A 17,356-nucleotide genomic window follows, 5' to 3' on the forward strand; every position below is an offset into this window, starting at 1 on the left:
AAGGCTTCATAAGAAGTTAATTAGTTCTTTTTTCAGTTTGTTTTCCATAGTATATAGGTTTACCAACCACACCAAACTATAATGGGAAAAAAAAGTCCATAAATAATTTACGGGAAAAGATAAAAGAAAAATTTTAAACAATGCACCCTTTAGTTAAAGAAATTGGGGAACGCTTTGAGTGTTAATGTAAAATACATTAGTCTTTAGCAGCAGGAGTTCCAGACCTACTGGTGCCAAGAAGGTAACAAATAGTCTCTATCTAAGGAGGGGAAAATGGGCAACTCAGCAGGAGCTTTCTTCCCTGTTGTGTTATTTATAGAGACCTCTATTTGTTAACATGTTTCTGCTATCATGGAGAGAGGGAGCCTGATGATTTAAAGGATTTCAAAGACAATTGTTTAATGATACAATGATTTATGTGTACCCTCAAGTTCAAGATATATATAGCAATATAGATGTTCAAACTGCTATCCCCCAAATAAAAACCAAAACAAGTGATATTATTGGATATTATGAAATAAAAAGTTAGAACTGCTGGAAAATGCCTTTAAGAAAAAAGTAACCACTTATCTAATATATCCTTCATGTTAATAATATACTTTTCTAGGGCTCCTTCAAGTGAATTTCTGGATTTTTTAATGGAGAACCATGAATTAAATCCCAAAGTACCCATGACTAACTTGAAAAAGCTGAGATTTGAGTATTAAACTGAACTGCTATATTTTTACCAAAGATTAAACCCCAGCCCGGACCTTTCAAAGCATGAGAATCTTGTTTGAAGGAAAGAATGCTTTCACATTAATTACTTATAAGTTTCATATTCATTTTATAATGATGGATTTATGAAATTCTGGTTATTAAATTCTCTGAAATTTCATGTTTAAAATTTGATTATTAAAAAATTTGAGACATACAAAGCAAGACATCAAAGCTTCTCTTAAGTTCAACTCAAAGGGAAAACACATTTTATAGTTTTCATTTTCCCTAATTGTTAAAATCTTTTTAAACCAGTTCTGGTTTTTTGTTCATTTTTATTTCTGTAGTACTTTTAAATATCAATGTATTTCAAACTACTTTAATTCTTCAAGATTATACTGCCTTCAACTATCATGAAATTCTATCAATTGTATCAATTTGTCATTTTTTTAAACTCTTCTCATTCTGATATAATCAGCCCATTAATTCCAAAAGATGCTTTACACAACAGATTCTCTAAACAGTCAGTGGTAAATAATGTACTTACGTGAAATAAAATTTAAGAGGCACATTGTTGGGTCTAAAAAAACTCCTTTTAGCAAAATTCTAAAAAGGCATTTATCATTTTGGAGATTTAATAGAATGTTTTCTTTTTGAATGATGAGAAATTCACTTATTTCTACTTAAACGTTGGTTCAACTCGATTTTATTAATTGAAACTTAAAATATTGAAATTGAACAAGGGATGGGAACTAGAATGAAAGAATCTTTTAAACATGGATGGTTACCTTCTCTCTTGCCAAATGTTCTCCAGAAAATGTTAGTTAATGCTTTAGTTCTCCGATATGTCCACTTCTTTACAAGTCATTTATTTAGAAAGCTTTCTCCCTTTTGGTTGAGAGAGGTTCTTCTTTTGTAATATTTTGACTGAGTAGTATTTTTGGTACTTGCAAGTGTAGATATACAAAAGCTCTTCCTCCTCTTCTCAGGTAAATTAGAAGAATTAGCACCCGAGCCCTCACCATTTTCTTTATCTGACACAGAGGGCAGCAGACATGGGTTTTGTCCACAGGACCCAGTTTCTTTTCTAAAGGACATACTTTCAAGTCCTCTGCTGTCAAATGTACATATTGTTCTCCTTTTGGTTTTCTGAGAATTGCAGGAAGTAGAAGGAAGTGGCAATGAAATCCATACAAGTCCTTCATTTTCCAAATCTTTCTGTAGCCTTGTGCTACGTCTAACCTTTATTTCACTATTTATTCTCTTAAAGGTTTGCTCTAAGGAGTCAGATAAATCTTTATAGAGTTCAGAATTTTCTAAACTAATTTCTACAGAGCTGCTCGCACTGTAGGCAGGTTTGTGATTTCCATTTTTCCCCAAAGGTAAGCTTTGACCATCAGGATAATAAATAGAGCGTCTTCTATGTTTCCTCTCTTTACAACTCATAACATTACTATTTTCTGCAGATTTTCTTTCCAAACCTTCACACTGACTTTTAGTTTCTTTTACATCTTCAATTAAGACATCTTCTAAACAACTAAATTCTTTTTGTGAGTCAAACATTAAATGACTGGACTTAAGTTTTCCTGCTATAGCTAAGTCATTATCCTCTTTTCCACTTTCTGAAAAATCTTTTGAAATTTTCAAGATTTGACAAAGGTTTTCCACACTTTCATCACCTGCAGAAAATTCCTGGGATTTCAGGATAAATGCAGGTTTTTGATTACCCAATAAAAGAGGTTCCACAGTTCCAGAAACAAAAGAAATATGATTGGTTTCACTCTCAGTCCCATTTTTTAGTTCATGTTCACTTTGTAACTTACTTTCCACTTCTGGAATATTTTCATTAACTTCTATAGCATTTGTATGTGAATCTTGATCAAAAGCATGATTACCAAGGGACGAGGAACTCTTTCTGTAGGCTTGGCAGAATTTAAGTACATCACACTTAGCAAAACCTGGATTCATATGCAAATTTTCTGGGCTCTGAGGCAAAAGATTCTTTCTTTTCATTGGTTTTGTGGGTGGCTTCACCTCTTCAAGTAAACCATTTGAGTTGGAATCATCTGTGGGCATTGAAATAAGTTTAAATCTAATTGAAAAATAACAACAGATGTAAACAAATCGAACAGGTGCATAATTGTGCCCTATTGTATTCTGTATTTAAAGTTTTTGACAATCACAAACATATAAATGTCATGCTGCCCTTGTCCCAATCCATCATCACCCTCTTTCTCTTTCAGTTATTCTCCAATCCACAGGTTTCAAAACCAGGAATTCACAATGCACAGATTAATAAAGCATCTGACTTCAGACCATGAAAATAAGAATTTCTTAAACTGCATCCTCTCTTCTAATGTACTTCCCACACTAAAAAGTCACTGAGTTTGATGCAGCCATACTTCCCATTTCCCTAGAATGAAGTACAGAAAATGAGCAATGTTGTAGTTCTAAAATATTTCTATCAATGTATTCCCTGAAATGGAGAAGAGAAAATCTGAAACTCTACGGAATTTGAGGATTTAGTGGCCAAAAGGGCATGCTGAAGATCTTGTGCCTTGTGTTAAAAAAAATCAACACAAACTGCCCTGTACGCTCTAATAGAGCTGTGTTTGTTTTAATATTCTAAAAATATTCCCCTCCCTCCTCAATCTCTTACTAAAATTCATACTTGAGTAAGATATTCCACATGAGCCTGTGCTTCATATGTCTGGCACACTGTGTCACATCATGGGTGAAAAACATCATTAACATTTTAAGATTAACATTTTTAAGAATTCAGGCTTTATGAGTTCTAAATCTCACTACTTTCAGATGCCATCTTTCTTGTTATCTTGGGTGATACATTTTTGATTGGCTCATCAAATGAGTATAAAAAGTTTTAAACTATAAAATCTGGAAGACATAGGAAACAAACTGAGTCACAAGCTTAAAAAAACAATGTTTCAATTTGAAAATGTATATATTCAAGATCAGGGTACTTAAACGTACATCATGTAAAAGCTAGTATTATCGTAGGGTAGAGGTTCACACAGTGTCAACCAACTAAAAGGTCAATCGTGTTCTTTATACATTAAAAAATAAATACTTATGTGTTTTTCATGAAATAAACATACTAGAGAAGGAAGGAAGGAAAGGAAGAATTGTTTTAAACCCTTGTAGCAGGTGATACCATTGAATTATGGATAAACAGATGTTTAAAAAGAAATTTTCTAATAGGATGCAAGATGGAAAATTAAAGTAATAGTCATTCTTCAAACATCTTTTGAGAAACTCCTGTTAACTGGGGAGACAGGAAAAGAGAATTTAGTTTCTACTCTCAAGGAAACTGCAACTTGAGGTAAGGAAGGTAGACAGATAACAGATTCCTATAAAACTAGATGATAAAAGTATAATGCAAACAAAGAGTTTTCCTTGAAAGGTGGCTGGTACAGCTAAATCTTGAAAAAACAAACAAATAAAAAGACTAACAAACTCAGGGAAGCCAATGTGGTTTGAGTGGTTGAGTGCTGGTTTCCCATATAGAGGGACCCGAGCTCTTTCCCTGGTCCTGGTACCATCAAAACAAAACAAAACAAAAAATCAGTAGAGTGGCAGACCCTCTGTGCCAAGACACTACACTCACCCTTGCTAAAGAGTGAGCATAAGTGTGATTGTAGTGGTGGGGGTTACAGTCGTCTGTTATTTACACTTTTAGACTAAAACCTTTTTGTAGGCAGAAACCAAGATGCTATTGAATCTATTATAAATCTTATACAGTATGTTGCAAATAAAATGTGGGCTATAAATATTTAATGATTTTCAAAGAAAGCTAATTTCAAAATGACTCAATACAAAATTAATGTATCAAATGGACACATATCCCTATTGCTTTCAGCAGGATTTAGGCAATTTAAAATTCAGTTATTACAGATCAGAAGCAACTCCAATTCATTTTATATTTTAGCAGGAAATAAACTGACTTTTTTATTTTTTTTTGTCCGTAACTCACACAAGATAAGGCTATTACTGAACCATTACCTCTTTAGCTTTTAATGATAGACTATACCACCAAGTGGAATTCATTTTACTTTAATTTAAAAAAAAAAAAAAGCTTTAAAATGTAAAAGAGAGCAGGATGAACAGATAACAGAGGCTCCCCTGAAATTATATGCAAAATCTTGTGTGAGTTTTTCTGAAGACAGGATCCAGAGCTTCCAGCAGATTCTTGAAAGAGTGCAGGTGACCTAAAAGTTACAAACTGCTGCTTCAAAGGTCTGTTTCCCTCACTAAAATTCTCATGGTAATGTGAGGAAAAGCTGCTATTTTAAAATTTATGAGCTTTACATAATGAATGGGAAAAAAGGTAAACTGACTAAAACAGCAACAGAGAGAGTGAAGAAAAGAGACAAAACATAAAGAACAGAAAAAGACCACTGTACCAGAACACATGATTCGGTGGCTTGGGCCTGAAGGAGTCATCTCACAGATCTCAGGGATCTCAGGAATAGGACTCAGGAGAGGTTTCTTCGAAGCAATGTCTCTTGATCCATATAAAGATTTCTGAACACTTTGCTTTCCCTTTCCTCTCTTCTTTCTGCACCTTTTCACAGCCTGAGAAAATATGTTAAAACACTATAATTGAGAAAGGTATAATTTTGACCCTTTAAACCTCAATAACATCTTCAATAGTCATTCATATAGTTTTTTTTAAAAAGGGTAATTTTTACTGAAAACCTTTAGTTATTCCACTTAAAAATTCAGGAATTTGAGTCAAAGAGGATTTGCTGACCTACACAGAACGAAAATATGAAGCCAAACTCGATTTAAATCATAGGGTAACTTTATTTCCCCAAAGCACTTGCCAAATTAAGTACAAAATGAGCAAAAAATAGATTAGATGCTATAAGGTTTGACAGACTTAAGACATTTTGAGTTATCTGTAATGAGGATGTAGTTATGATGACTCGGGGCTAACCTAGAATGAGGTATTTACTGGAATACTATATATGATTGCTTTCTCTTCATAGATCTGAATAAAAAAACACTAGGTGTGCACATAAAGTGTGAAGATAACACAAAGTTAGCTGAGCTGATTCATATAATAGACAATTTAATCAAGATTTAAAATAACAGGTCAAAATGAGATGAATGTTAAAAAGTACAAGTTGAAAATGGGGCACAAGGGCTTGGCAATAATGGAAACATGCGCTTCTGTATAAATTAAAAACTACTTTAATAATATCTGGAATGCACTATTACATTGAATTCTGAATGCCATACCAGCATATGTTCTATCTTTTAAAAAGTTTCATAAGAAAAATCATAAAGAAAACTCACATGTCACATTGAAAGACTAGAAAGATTGTTAAATGCAAAAGGAATGAGATATATATATGTGCAATAATGTTAAACACAAAAGGAATGAGATATATACATGTGCAATAATGTTGGAGAGATTCAGACTTTGGGTCAACATAAAGTACATACAGGCAATATAAAGAACAGTTAATGTTTATAGATAATAGAATTCAAACATTTATTGAGAAATTACTATATGCCAGGTCTAAGTGTAGGATAGGAAAACAAACAGGATGTGACTCCTTAAGAAGCTCACAGTTTAAAGGTAAAAAATTTTAATATATACGTGCCGAGAACGTTTTTTTTTTCTTAATTCATTTTTTTAATATTACATTCAAAAAATATGAGGTCCCCATATTCCCCTCACCCCAAAAAAGATTTCTATGTAGACAAAGATGATGGTGTACCTGGCCAATGGAAGGTGTGCAAAAGATAGGCTTGGAAGTCAAATCTTAAACAAGAGAGAATTGTTTGGGCCAATTATGGGGATGGGGAAGAAGAGCTTTTCAGTGAGAAGAGAACAGCAGATGCACGAGTTCAACGTGAGGCAGCAAAGCAGGGGAGGAGCGCTGCCAGGGACATTAGAGGCAGGTAGACCTACGTAGGAGGGTGTAGCAGTTTGATACTATTGATGAATTCCAAAAAGAAATATTGGATTATATTTGTGATCTGATCTGTACCTGGGCATGACTGAGTTATGACTGGGGCGTTGGTGGGTGAGGACTTTCAGATAAAAGGCATGGCGAAGAACAGAGTTGAGGGTTTCTGATATTGGAGTATGATGCTGAAGACTTAAGCTAGAGCCCTGGGAAGTCAGCACGGAGAGGAAAGAGAGGCCAGCCCCAGGAAGGAGGGAGCCTTGAACCCAGAGAAAAGCAAGCCCCAGGAATGTAGGAGCCGGGGAAGCCTGAACCCTTGCAGATGTCGGCAGCCATCTTGCTCCAAATAGACTTTGCTGAGGGAAGTAACTTAAGCTTTATGACTTGATATCTGTAAACTCCTACCCCAAATACCCTTTATAAAAACCAACCAATTTCTGGTATTTTGCATCAGCACCCCTTTGGCTGACTAATATAGAGGGGTAAAAGAGGTGAAAAAAGCAACTGGGGCCTTTGGATGCAGAGTATGAAGCATAGCCTGAAATCAATGAGGGCTTAACGGAATGGTAATTTAGGGAATAACAAAATGGAATATTTGGTTGAAACTAACAATGTGAAAGGACAGGCAATATTCAAGATTACAGAAATGGCACAGAACTGTGTGTTCCCTGAGAAATCTATAGATATCCTGTAAAAACAACACAGAAAACATTCCAAGGGAAAATAATTTTAGAACTGTACAAGATGAATGTTCCTCTGGTGATTTACAATATACATTTAACATTAAATTCTCTGAGAAGTCCTCAATATAAATAATCTGAATATACATTAGGGAAATCCTGGGTTAAATAATTATTTTTCCAGGAAATATTTTTTTATGGACCATCTATCTTGTGATATTCCCCAAAACAGTGGGGAAATGCTAGCTTAGTCAATGGATGTGGAAAAGAAAAGAAAAATCTTAACTTGAGGTCCATTTAGAAGTTAAAAAAGATTTGGGCTCTGTGCCCAATGCATCTTGACTGCCACTTAAGTTTTCTAATCTTAGGCAATTTATCTTACTTCTTTGTGCCTCATTTTCCTTATCAGCAAAATGGGAATAACAATAGTACAAACCACAAAAAAACTGCTATAAGGACTAAATCAGTTAACATGAGAAATGGTTAAAATAATGCTTGATCTGTAGTAAGAGCCATGTGGTAGTTACTGTAATTTTTTCAAATTTCTTCCTTTTACTTTGGAATTGACATGGAAAAGATATTTTAAATAACAAATTATACTATTGGTATTATAGTAGGACATAGGAACTAGGAGATCTGTTTAATACGGTCAATGTCATCATATCTAGAATAGGTTCTGATTCATAGTTTTATTAATGGGAAAAAAGTACCGTTTTAGCAGGATTTCAGAAATCTTTGAAGGAAGAAAAGATAAAGCACCAGGTCTGAATTGAAAATATACCAAGCAGTGCTGATCCTTTCCATGAGAATGTTTCCATCTGCAGAGGCTAGAAATTTACTAAAAGTAGAATTTAAAAATCCTTGCTTATACTGTAATAAATGAATGTAGCCTAGATGATTCGAACTCTAAAGGAAGCCATGTGATCTAGAAATGGTTAGGTTGGTTCATTACTTGGAGCAAAGGGCAGATGAAAGTTACCTCTAAAGTGATTCCTTCTACTGCAGAATCACTGCTATTTCTTCTCATATAGTGAAAGAGGTCATGAAACAAAAGTAACTACTTGGCTTTGGCTTTATTTGTACAATTATGATTTACTTAAACTGTTTTTAGAGAGCAGCCTTAAAATAATTTAAAAGTAATTTATTTTACTTTGACAATGAATCAAATGGTACAGGAGGGCTTATGAAAAGCATGTACTTCCCTATCCCTAGTGTTAACATCTTTAACAGTTCCAGTTTTAGCTCTACTTGTGGCTAGGCTCCATCTCTCTCTTTTTAATTGAAAATTTCAAACACCCAAAAAGGAGAGGGCAGGGTATATTGAATCCCATATCCTCATCAACAAGTGTCAGCAATGATTAATATATAGATAATGATTCATTTATAGCTCCTTTCCCCCAGATTATTTTAAAGTAAATCCTAGGCATTACATCATTTTACCTGAAAACCTTACAGCATCTCGAAGGGGTAAGTGCTCTTTGTTTGTAAAACAAATACAGCTACTACTCAGCATGAAAATGAAATTACAGATATATGAAACAACCTAGACAAACCATATAATTATGCTGAGTAAAAAAGTCAGAGTCAAAAGGTTATTCATTTTATGAATCCATTTATATAACATTCTTGAAATGAAAAAAATTTAGAAATGAATAGCAGATTAATGGTTGCCAACGGTTAAAGAAGAGGAAGGTATGGGAAGTGGGTATAGCTACAAAAGGGCAACAGGAAGGATTCTTGTGGTGATGGAAATGTTTTGTTATCTTGACTATATCAATATCAATATGCTGGTTGTGATATCATAACATAATTTTGTAAGATGTCACCATTGGGGGAAACTGAATGAAGAGTATTTGAGGTCTCTATGTATTACTTTTTTTTTTACAACTGCACACATATCTAAAATTATCTCAAAATAAAAATTGCAATAAAAAATGAAATACTCAAAATACATTAAACAGCAGCAATTTCTCCTAATATCTTCTCCATGCTCAAATATTTCCATTTGGCCCATAAATGTCTTTTTATACTTGTTCAAGTCAAGATCCCAATAAAGTTTCTACACGTTGCATCTGGCTGATAATGTCTTCATCTTTCTCCTGTGCTGTTATGCATGACAGTGGGCTCAGGTGTTCAGACCACCCCATCTGTTAAGCAACCGCTTCAGACTTCTCACTGTTTCAGCAGCTCTGATAACATTCTTTTATTAGCCAGAATTCTTTTATGAAGAGGAACTTTTCTTCATCAACTGTTTACATGAAGTACAGCTCAAACTTTATTGTCCAAGTTTCAGAAAAATGATCTGAAGTCCTAGTCAGCTCTGACGGTGGCCATTGTTTTTGTCTTTTAAAATTGTTACGAACACGTATGTTTTCATATTTGTTTGTATTTCTTCAATCCTGGCTATTACTATTTCTGATGCTCAAAATATTCCAACTTTGGTTAGTGAGTCATTTCAGGCTAGCTTTAGTGTACTTTGACACTACTCCAGTGGTTTGTTAAGTTTCCTTCTGTGCACTCTGATTCATACCCAGGCTCATTTCATACATTTACAGTTGGTAAATCTGACAGCCACCATTTCACCAAGGAACCCTGGTTTCTTTTAGTTGAAAATGGCATTTAAGACTGACAATCTGACTAGCAGGAAATGTTTGTTGCTTCCAAGCCTAATCAATGCACAAAGCTAGAAAATTCTTTTAAAAGGAGAGAAACAGAAAGAGTTCATAATGATATTATCAACTCAAATTTAGTCTGATATAAGGCTTTTAATTTACTTGATTTTAAAATTTATCTTTTTTTTCTCTTAAGTGATGTCTTGATTCCTAAAGACAGAAAGAAAATTGCTTGTTTGCTTTATTTTCCCCACTCCCCACCCCGAGATGGCTCCCTCATCTGCTCTGCTTGTTGTGTCTGCTCATTGTCTTTGCTCATCGTCTTAAGAGGCACCAGGAACTGAACTTGGGGCCTCCCATATGGGAGGCAGGTGCCCAACTGCTTGAGCCACATCTGCTTCCTTGCTTTCTTCTAAATAATAGAATTCTTCTATCAAAGAGTATTTAAGCATTTAAGGTTTCTCTGAAGTTATTTTTTTTTTCCTTTAGGATATATTCCACTAGCATACTGTTATCCCTTCCACATCACAACCTTCCCCACTGCAGTTTTGATATATCATGAGTTGACATAAGAAATTAAATGGGAATTTTTGGAGAGTTTGGCAGAAGCAAAGGGCAACAGATAACCCAAAAGGGGTTTAGAGAATTTCAAAGGTTATTTTTTTAAATGTCTTTTGTTATACATGTAGTATGTCAGTATTATTCTCCTGAAATTTGTTTCATTTTTTAAAAATTTTCCTATTATTTAATATTTTCGTTTTCATACTTAACATTGCCCTATATATAGCCTATGACCAAAATACCTAACACAAATTTTACAAGGTACTGTAAACACTCCACAAAAGAACAAGAAATGATCCAGACTTCTCTACTATGAAGGGAGGGCTGAAAAATTTTATGCAGATTTTCAAGATCACAAGGTGCCATGTCCCTAACCTCCATGATGTGGAAGGTATAACTGCATATTCAAATTTCTAGTGAGGTTAAACCTGATACATAGTTTGATTAATTTGCTTCATTTTGGTTTCAATTTTTAGGTAATATTGTCTTTTTCCTAATTTTCTTAATTACGTAAATATTTACAGAGTATGAAGGCCAAACTTAAAGAATGGTATATATATAATCCTTTTAATTAAGGGATTTTATGTGCATGTGTATATTTACATTAATGTTCCATTCTTTCTTCGATAAAAGGTAGGTCACTACATATACTGTTCTATAATTTGTTTTTAAAAATTAACAGTAAATATATCGTGGCATCACCCCATAGCATTATTTAAAATTTTTCTTCACTATTTATTATAGCTGCATTTCAGGAGACATAGCATAATTTATTCAACAATTCTCATATTGATGGACATTTGGCTTGTTTTAAATCTTTGCTTGTGGTGTGCTGTAATAAATAACTTTCTTCATATGCCTTTTTGTATTTTTGTCAGGCACTCTTTGAGACAGATATCTACAAAAGGAATTGCAGGATCAAAGGATAAAGAGTTTACTTTGGCTAGATATTGCTAAGTGCCCTGCCCTCTGTACAGAATCACATTACCAGGAAATGAATGGGTGTGCTTGGTGGCCCCACAGCCTCACCAACAGAGTATGTTGTCAAACTTTTGGGTTCTTGCCAATTTAAAAGATTAGAAATGATATCTCAATGCATTTTAGATTTGCTGTTCTCTTATTATGTGAGCAAGTATGAACATTTTTCCATGTGTAGGGCCATTTTCATTTCATTTTTGCGAACTATTTTTTATACCTCAGAGATTTTTCTATGGTTGTTCATTTCCCCCCCAAAATTTAGAGTTCTTTAAATATTTGTGATATTCTTTGTGCTAGATAGGAGTTGCAGATACTTTTTTCCAAGTTTGTCCTTTGTCTTTGAAATTTTCATATGGATTTTTTCCCCCTCCATTCATGGTCTATATGGTTTAGTTCAAACAGAGTTAAATTTACCAATCTTTGCTCTCAGTATTTCTCGTTTTTGAGCCATAGTTAGGAAAGCTTCCCTATTTTTATGGTATAATTCACAAGAGTGAATTCAAATGCTATAGTTTTAGATACCTGCTCACTCACTCCCTGCTGTGAAAGAGAAGATATTGCTCACTTAACTTTCCTCTGCCCTGTATTAGTGTTGATTCTTCTATTATTTACCTTTGATCTTAGTTTTATTTCTTTTTATCAACTTTTAAAATATATTTCTTGAATCTTTAATTTGTAAGATGATAATTATGAAAATAGTCCACTATGACCAGGCATTTTTCTAAGAGTTTTTATATGCATTAATTCATTTACTATTCACAAGCTCATAAGGTAAGTACCATTAATTACTACATTCATTTCACAAAGAAATAGAGGAACCAAGAAACTTGCCCCAAATACCACTGCTAGGTAGTGGCGAAGCCAGATTTAGAACCCAGGTAAGTCTGGCTCCAGAGCCTGCACTCGTAACCACAGTACCACTGGGGCTAATGCCCTTGCCTCCACCTTTTCTACCTACTTTCCACCTTCTTCTTTCAGCTACGGAAAAATCCATGATCAGATCATTAATATTTATATTGTCTTACACAACCACCAAGTTGGTATGCTTTGCCCTTAGTTGAAAACAAATAGCATTAACATTATTATGACTATGTAGACATTTTTCATTGCTCTGGCAAAGACAGAGCTCCTATCTATTTCCTTTCTTCTAGGGCCCCTTGAAGATGATTGCTAGCACTATAAGGTCTTTTCTTCTTACACATTATTATTGGTTAAATAATGTTTGCTTCGTACTTGCTCTAAACTTTTGAATATAGACTTTTATTTGAAGTGTTGTGTAATTACCTTTTTAAAAAGAAAATTCTTATGCAACTTAATTTTAGTTTCCTAGCTGCTAAAGCAAAAACCAAACACCATATAATGGGTTGGCTTAAACAATGGAAATTTATTGCTTTATGATTTTGATACTAGGAAAAGTCCAAAATCGGAGTCAGCAAGGTGAGGCTTTCTCCCAGAAGACTGTGGTATTGAGGACTGGCAGCAGGTGATCCCTGCTCCTTGGCTTTTGTCACATGGTGGCATCTTCTCCTTTCTCTTCTGGGTTCTGTTGACTTCCAGCTTTTTCTTTAAAAAAAGATTTTCTTTCTTTCTTTATTTCTCTCCCCTCCCTCCATTGTCTGCTTTCCGTGTCCACTTGCTGGATGTTCTTCTGTGTCTGCCTGTATTCTCATCAGGTGGCTCCAGGAACTGATCTGGGACCTTCCAGAGTGGGAAAGAGGCTATCATTCTCTTGCGCCACCTTAGCTCCCTTATCTGCTGTGTCTCTTATTTTCTCTCCTCTGTGTCTTTTTGTTGTCATCTTGCTGTGCCAGTTCTCCACGTGGGCCAGCACTCCTGCACGGGGCAGCACTCCGCACAGGCCAGTTCACCACACGGGTCAGCATGCCTTCACCAGGAGGCCCTGGGAATTGATCCCTGGACCTCCTATATGGAAGCCCAACTGCTTGAGCCACATCTGCTTCCCACTTCCAGTTTCTTGTTTCCCATCTTTTTTTTCCATGTCTTAATTTCACCCTGTTTATAAAAAAACTTCACTAATCTGTATTAAAACCCAAACTGATTCAGTTAGTCACATTTTAACTACAAATAACATCTTAAAAAGGTCCTACTTAGAATAGGTTTATATCCACAGGAATGGGTTAAGATTAAGAACATGATTTTCTGGGACCAACTCCAGACTACCAGTCTGCCCTCTGGACCACAAAAAGACATGTTCTTCCCATTTGCAAAATACAATCATCCTATCACAACACCCCAAAAGTCTTAAGTTATTTCAGTAACAACACTAAGTTCAAAGTCTTATAAAAATTGGGGCAAAATTCCTGTCTGATGGACCTGTGAAACCTAAAATAACATACAATGATGGGACAGACACAGGATAAACATTCCCATTCCAGAAGGGAGAAACTGGCAGGAAAACAGGGATCACAGGTTCCCAACAAGTCTGAGAATTAGCTGGGAAAACTCCATTAGATTTTAAGGATGAGTCACCTGTAGATCGATGTTTCATTCTCCAGGTCTTACGGAGCAGCAGCCCCTCCCTTTCCAAGGTCTTGCTGCTCAGTAGCCATACTCTTTCCAAACACTGAGGGGAAGGCCTCAGTCTTTTAAAGCATCAGAATGGCAGCCAAATTCTCTGCAAATGCCAGAGCACAGACCCACCCTCTTCAAGTACTAGGGGGGAGACACTCTCCCTGAAAAATGAGTTATAAGGCCTGAGCCCTCCAAGCACCTGGAAGATGGCCTGCCCCCTCCAAGTGCAAGGGCAAACCTGCCCTTTCCATACACATGGGTGGGTCCACTCTTCTGTCCTGAGATCTCTTCGCTCAGACTTAGGCTTCCATGGTCCTGCCTCTGAAGGATTTGTAAGATTCTTTTTCTTACAAATTCACAAAAAAAACAATGTTGACATGGCTTGTAGTTTCAGGGAGTCCAAATTTTCTATATCTTTCTAGATAACTGCAATCCTGACTTCCACCGAAATGGCTGACTGGATTCATATTCAGCCACACCTTCTTCAGCAAAGGGTAGTTTGGTCCAACCTTCACATTCCCTGGTACTCTGGGGATGCTCTTCAAAAATCCTGAGGTAGCCATTTCTGGTGCTAGTCTCAAAGCAGCACATTACCTGGATAGGTCAAAATTTTTCCAAATTCTTACCTCTGGTTTCCTTAACAGTTCAATCCTGTTTATCTCCTTCCTCTCTCATTTCACTATAAGCTGCAAGGATACACCAGGCTACTCCCTCCACACTTCACTTGGAAATCTCTGCTAAACATCCAAGTTCATCACTTCTAAGTTCTGCCTCCCACCCAACATCAGAGCCCATTTTTGCTAAGTTCTCTGCCCCTTTATAAAAAGGACTGCCCTTCTTCCAATTTATAATGACACATTCATCATTTTCTTCTAAGCCTTCAAGAGAAGCACCTTTAAATCCCATATTTCTATAAACTTTCTGTTCATAACAAAGTATGTATTGTCTAAGATGAAACAAACTTTTGCCAGTTCTCACTCATTTTTCAGTCTTCACAATTCTCCAATACCAAAGCTGTTTCTACATTTTCAGGTAACCCTAATAGCAGCACCCCATTTTCTGAAACCAAAACAGTTTTCAAGTTGCTAAGTCAGGTACCATACAATGAGTTGCCTTAACCCCAAGAATTTACTGACCCATGGTTTTGAGGCTAGAATTCCTAAATTGAGGAATCACCAAGACGATGCTTTCTCCCATTCTGGGGTTGGATGATGACAATCCTTAGTCCTTGGCTTTTCTGTCACATGGCAAAGCATGTGGTGACATCTTCTCCATTCTCTTTGGGATTCTGCTGACTTTCAGCTTCTTGCTTCCCAGAGCTTTATTTCTTCTGTGTCTGAATGTCACTTTGCTTTTATCTGGATTAAAGTTGAAACTGATTCAGTTGGCCATACCTTAACCAAAATAACATCTTTTGAAGATGACATAATATGAAATTTGATCTTTTGAAGATCCTCTTTAGAATGGGTTCATACCCAAAGGAATGGATTAAGATTAAGAACATGTTTCTGCAGAGCAAGTCCATGCCACCACGCACACCTTCCATTTTCTCAATCATTGTTTGTTTTTTTCCCCTCCAGAGACTTTCCCCCTGGAGCACTTTTTTTTTTTTCCTACTCAGATTTGGACTGGTTATTCTTCAAGGCTGGGTGAATGACTATAATCTGAGAGATATCTCTTTAATTGCTTTCCTACATTATTAGATCACTGGGTTCTGGATTCTCAAGCTTACTTCATCATTTTGCTAGAGTATATTCTCTAGTCACTTCCAAAGAAAAGAGAAATTCAGGATCCTTAAGTGTCTAAATACCATTCTTTTTTTCCCCTGATTTAACTGAGAGTTGGGCTGGATGTAGAACATTGAGCCAAAATTAAGTTTCCTTCAAAGCTTTAAATGTCCTGTTCAATTATCTTTCAGCATTCAGGCGGCTGCTAAATTTGACTTGACTATTGTTTCTTTGAAGGGAAAAGTCCACTTTCTCATTTTCCTTATTGTTCAAATTTCACATTATGTCAAAAGTCCTGACTTTCTTTTCATTGTGCTAGGCATTTCATGGGGCCCTTTTAACTTGAAGACCTTTTTCTCTAGTTCTGTGAAATACTGATATTTTCATAATTTCTTCCATTCTGTTTTCTCCTTTCTTGTTCTAAGATTACTATGAAGTCTCCCAGATTTGTGTTCGATATCTCTTAGCCTTTCTTTTGCTCCGCCTTCTGGGAGATTGTCCTTGATTTCATTTTCTAGTCCAACTAATAAATTTTTATTTTTGTAATTATTTTTTATCCATTCCTTATTCATAGCATTTACTTCTTGGCTCTATGCAGGTATTGTTTTCTTAAGTCTGAGTCTATTAGAGTATTAATTTATGCCTAAATAAAGTTGTTGTCTACTCTCTGAATAACTTAATTCTCTGGGGTCAATTTTTCTATTATTATTAATATTTTCTTTTTCAAGCTATTAGTTCTATTTAGTTTTCCAATTCTTATTTAAGAAAGACTGGATAACTTGATATGGGTTTCTTCCACCTTCTAGCTCAGTTTCTTCTCTGCTTAAAAATTCTACCTAGGAAGCAGGTGAGGGCAGAGCAGGAAGGGAAGTGTCAATTGCCAGGCTTTGCTTATGACAAGAGTTGGCTGTCAAGACTGTGGAACTTTCCAAATGTCAAAATGAGGGCTTCAACCTAGATGACAACATCTGCTCTTAGCATCAGGGTAGGAGGGATGCAGTGAGGTGCCAACTTGTAAAAATTGTTAAATAAATAGGCTTTCAACTCAACTCTTTGTTTTTCAGTACCTCTTCTCACTCTCATCATCCATTGTATCTGTCAATTCTGGGCTTAGAGTCTCTTGGGAATCCCATAAGCAGTCTGGATCCCATCTCTTCTCTAGCTCCTTCCTAGCACATTCTGAGCTGTGAATCTTTCCACCTCTGTTATCTGTCAACATGCTCCCATCTGCTTTGTCTTCCAGAAATTCATTGAAGGTTGCCTTCTGTTGCTTAATATTCCTCTCCTCATTTTACTAAGACTTCTTGCTATTCTAAGCCTATTCCTTTTATTACATCAATTATTTTAATTCAGTGGGTTGCTGGAAGGGGTTGGAAGAAAACTAAATGTACAACCCTTCCTGAACATTTTGGCCATTGATTTTACATGAAGAGACAGGTGTACATTCTTTGTAACAGATTTTTTAAAAGGAACATATATGGACAGGCCCTGTCCTGATCAAGAAGATGGACTGAGATTCAGGCCTCCAGTCCCCGAAGAGGATTTGAACAACTAGGAAGATATGGAAATAGCTTTCTCAACCCTTCAGAAAATAGAAGATTGCAGCAACAGGGTGAGTGCTGAATCAAGAA

The 17,356-nt window shown here is 35.7% G+C and overlaps 1 protein-coding gene across 1 annotated transcript in view; it reads right to left on the bottom strand.

Annotated features, from left to right (window-relative positions):
• Positions 1-1,385: 1,385 nt before the first annotated feature.
• The window catches only part of CDCA2 (cell division cycle associated 2), a 54,555-nt gene continuing 38,584 nt past the window's right edge, over positions 1,386-17,356 (bottom strand). The window contains exons 14-15 of the mRNA XM_058287834.2: positions 5,118-5,289; positions 1,386-2,762 (exon numbers count right to left, since the gene is read on the bottom strand). Of these exons, the coding sequence (XP_058143817.1) occupies positions 1,561-2,762; positions 5,118-5,289 (1,374 nt within the window). The 3' untranslated portion in view covers positions 1,386-1,560. The remainder of the gene's footprint in view (positions 2,763-5,117; positions 5,290-17,356) is intronic.

Source organism: Dasypus novemcinctus, chromosome 25 (genome assembly GCF_030445035.2).
Source record: "Dasypus novemcinctus isolate mDasNov1 chromosome 25, mDasNov1.1.hap2, whole genome shotgun sequence".
Classification (NCBI taxonomy): domain Eukaryota; kingdom Metazoa; phylum Chordata; class Mammalia; order Cingulata; family Dasypodidae; genus Dasypus; species Dasypus novemcinctus.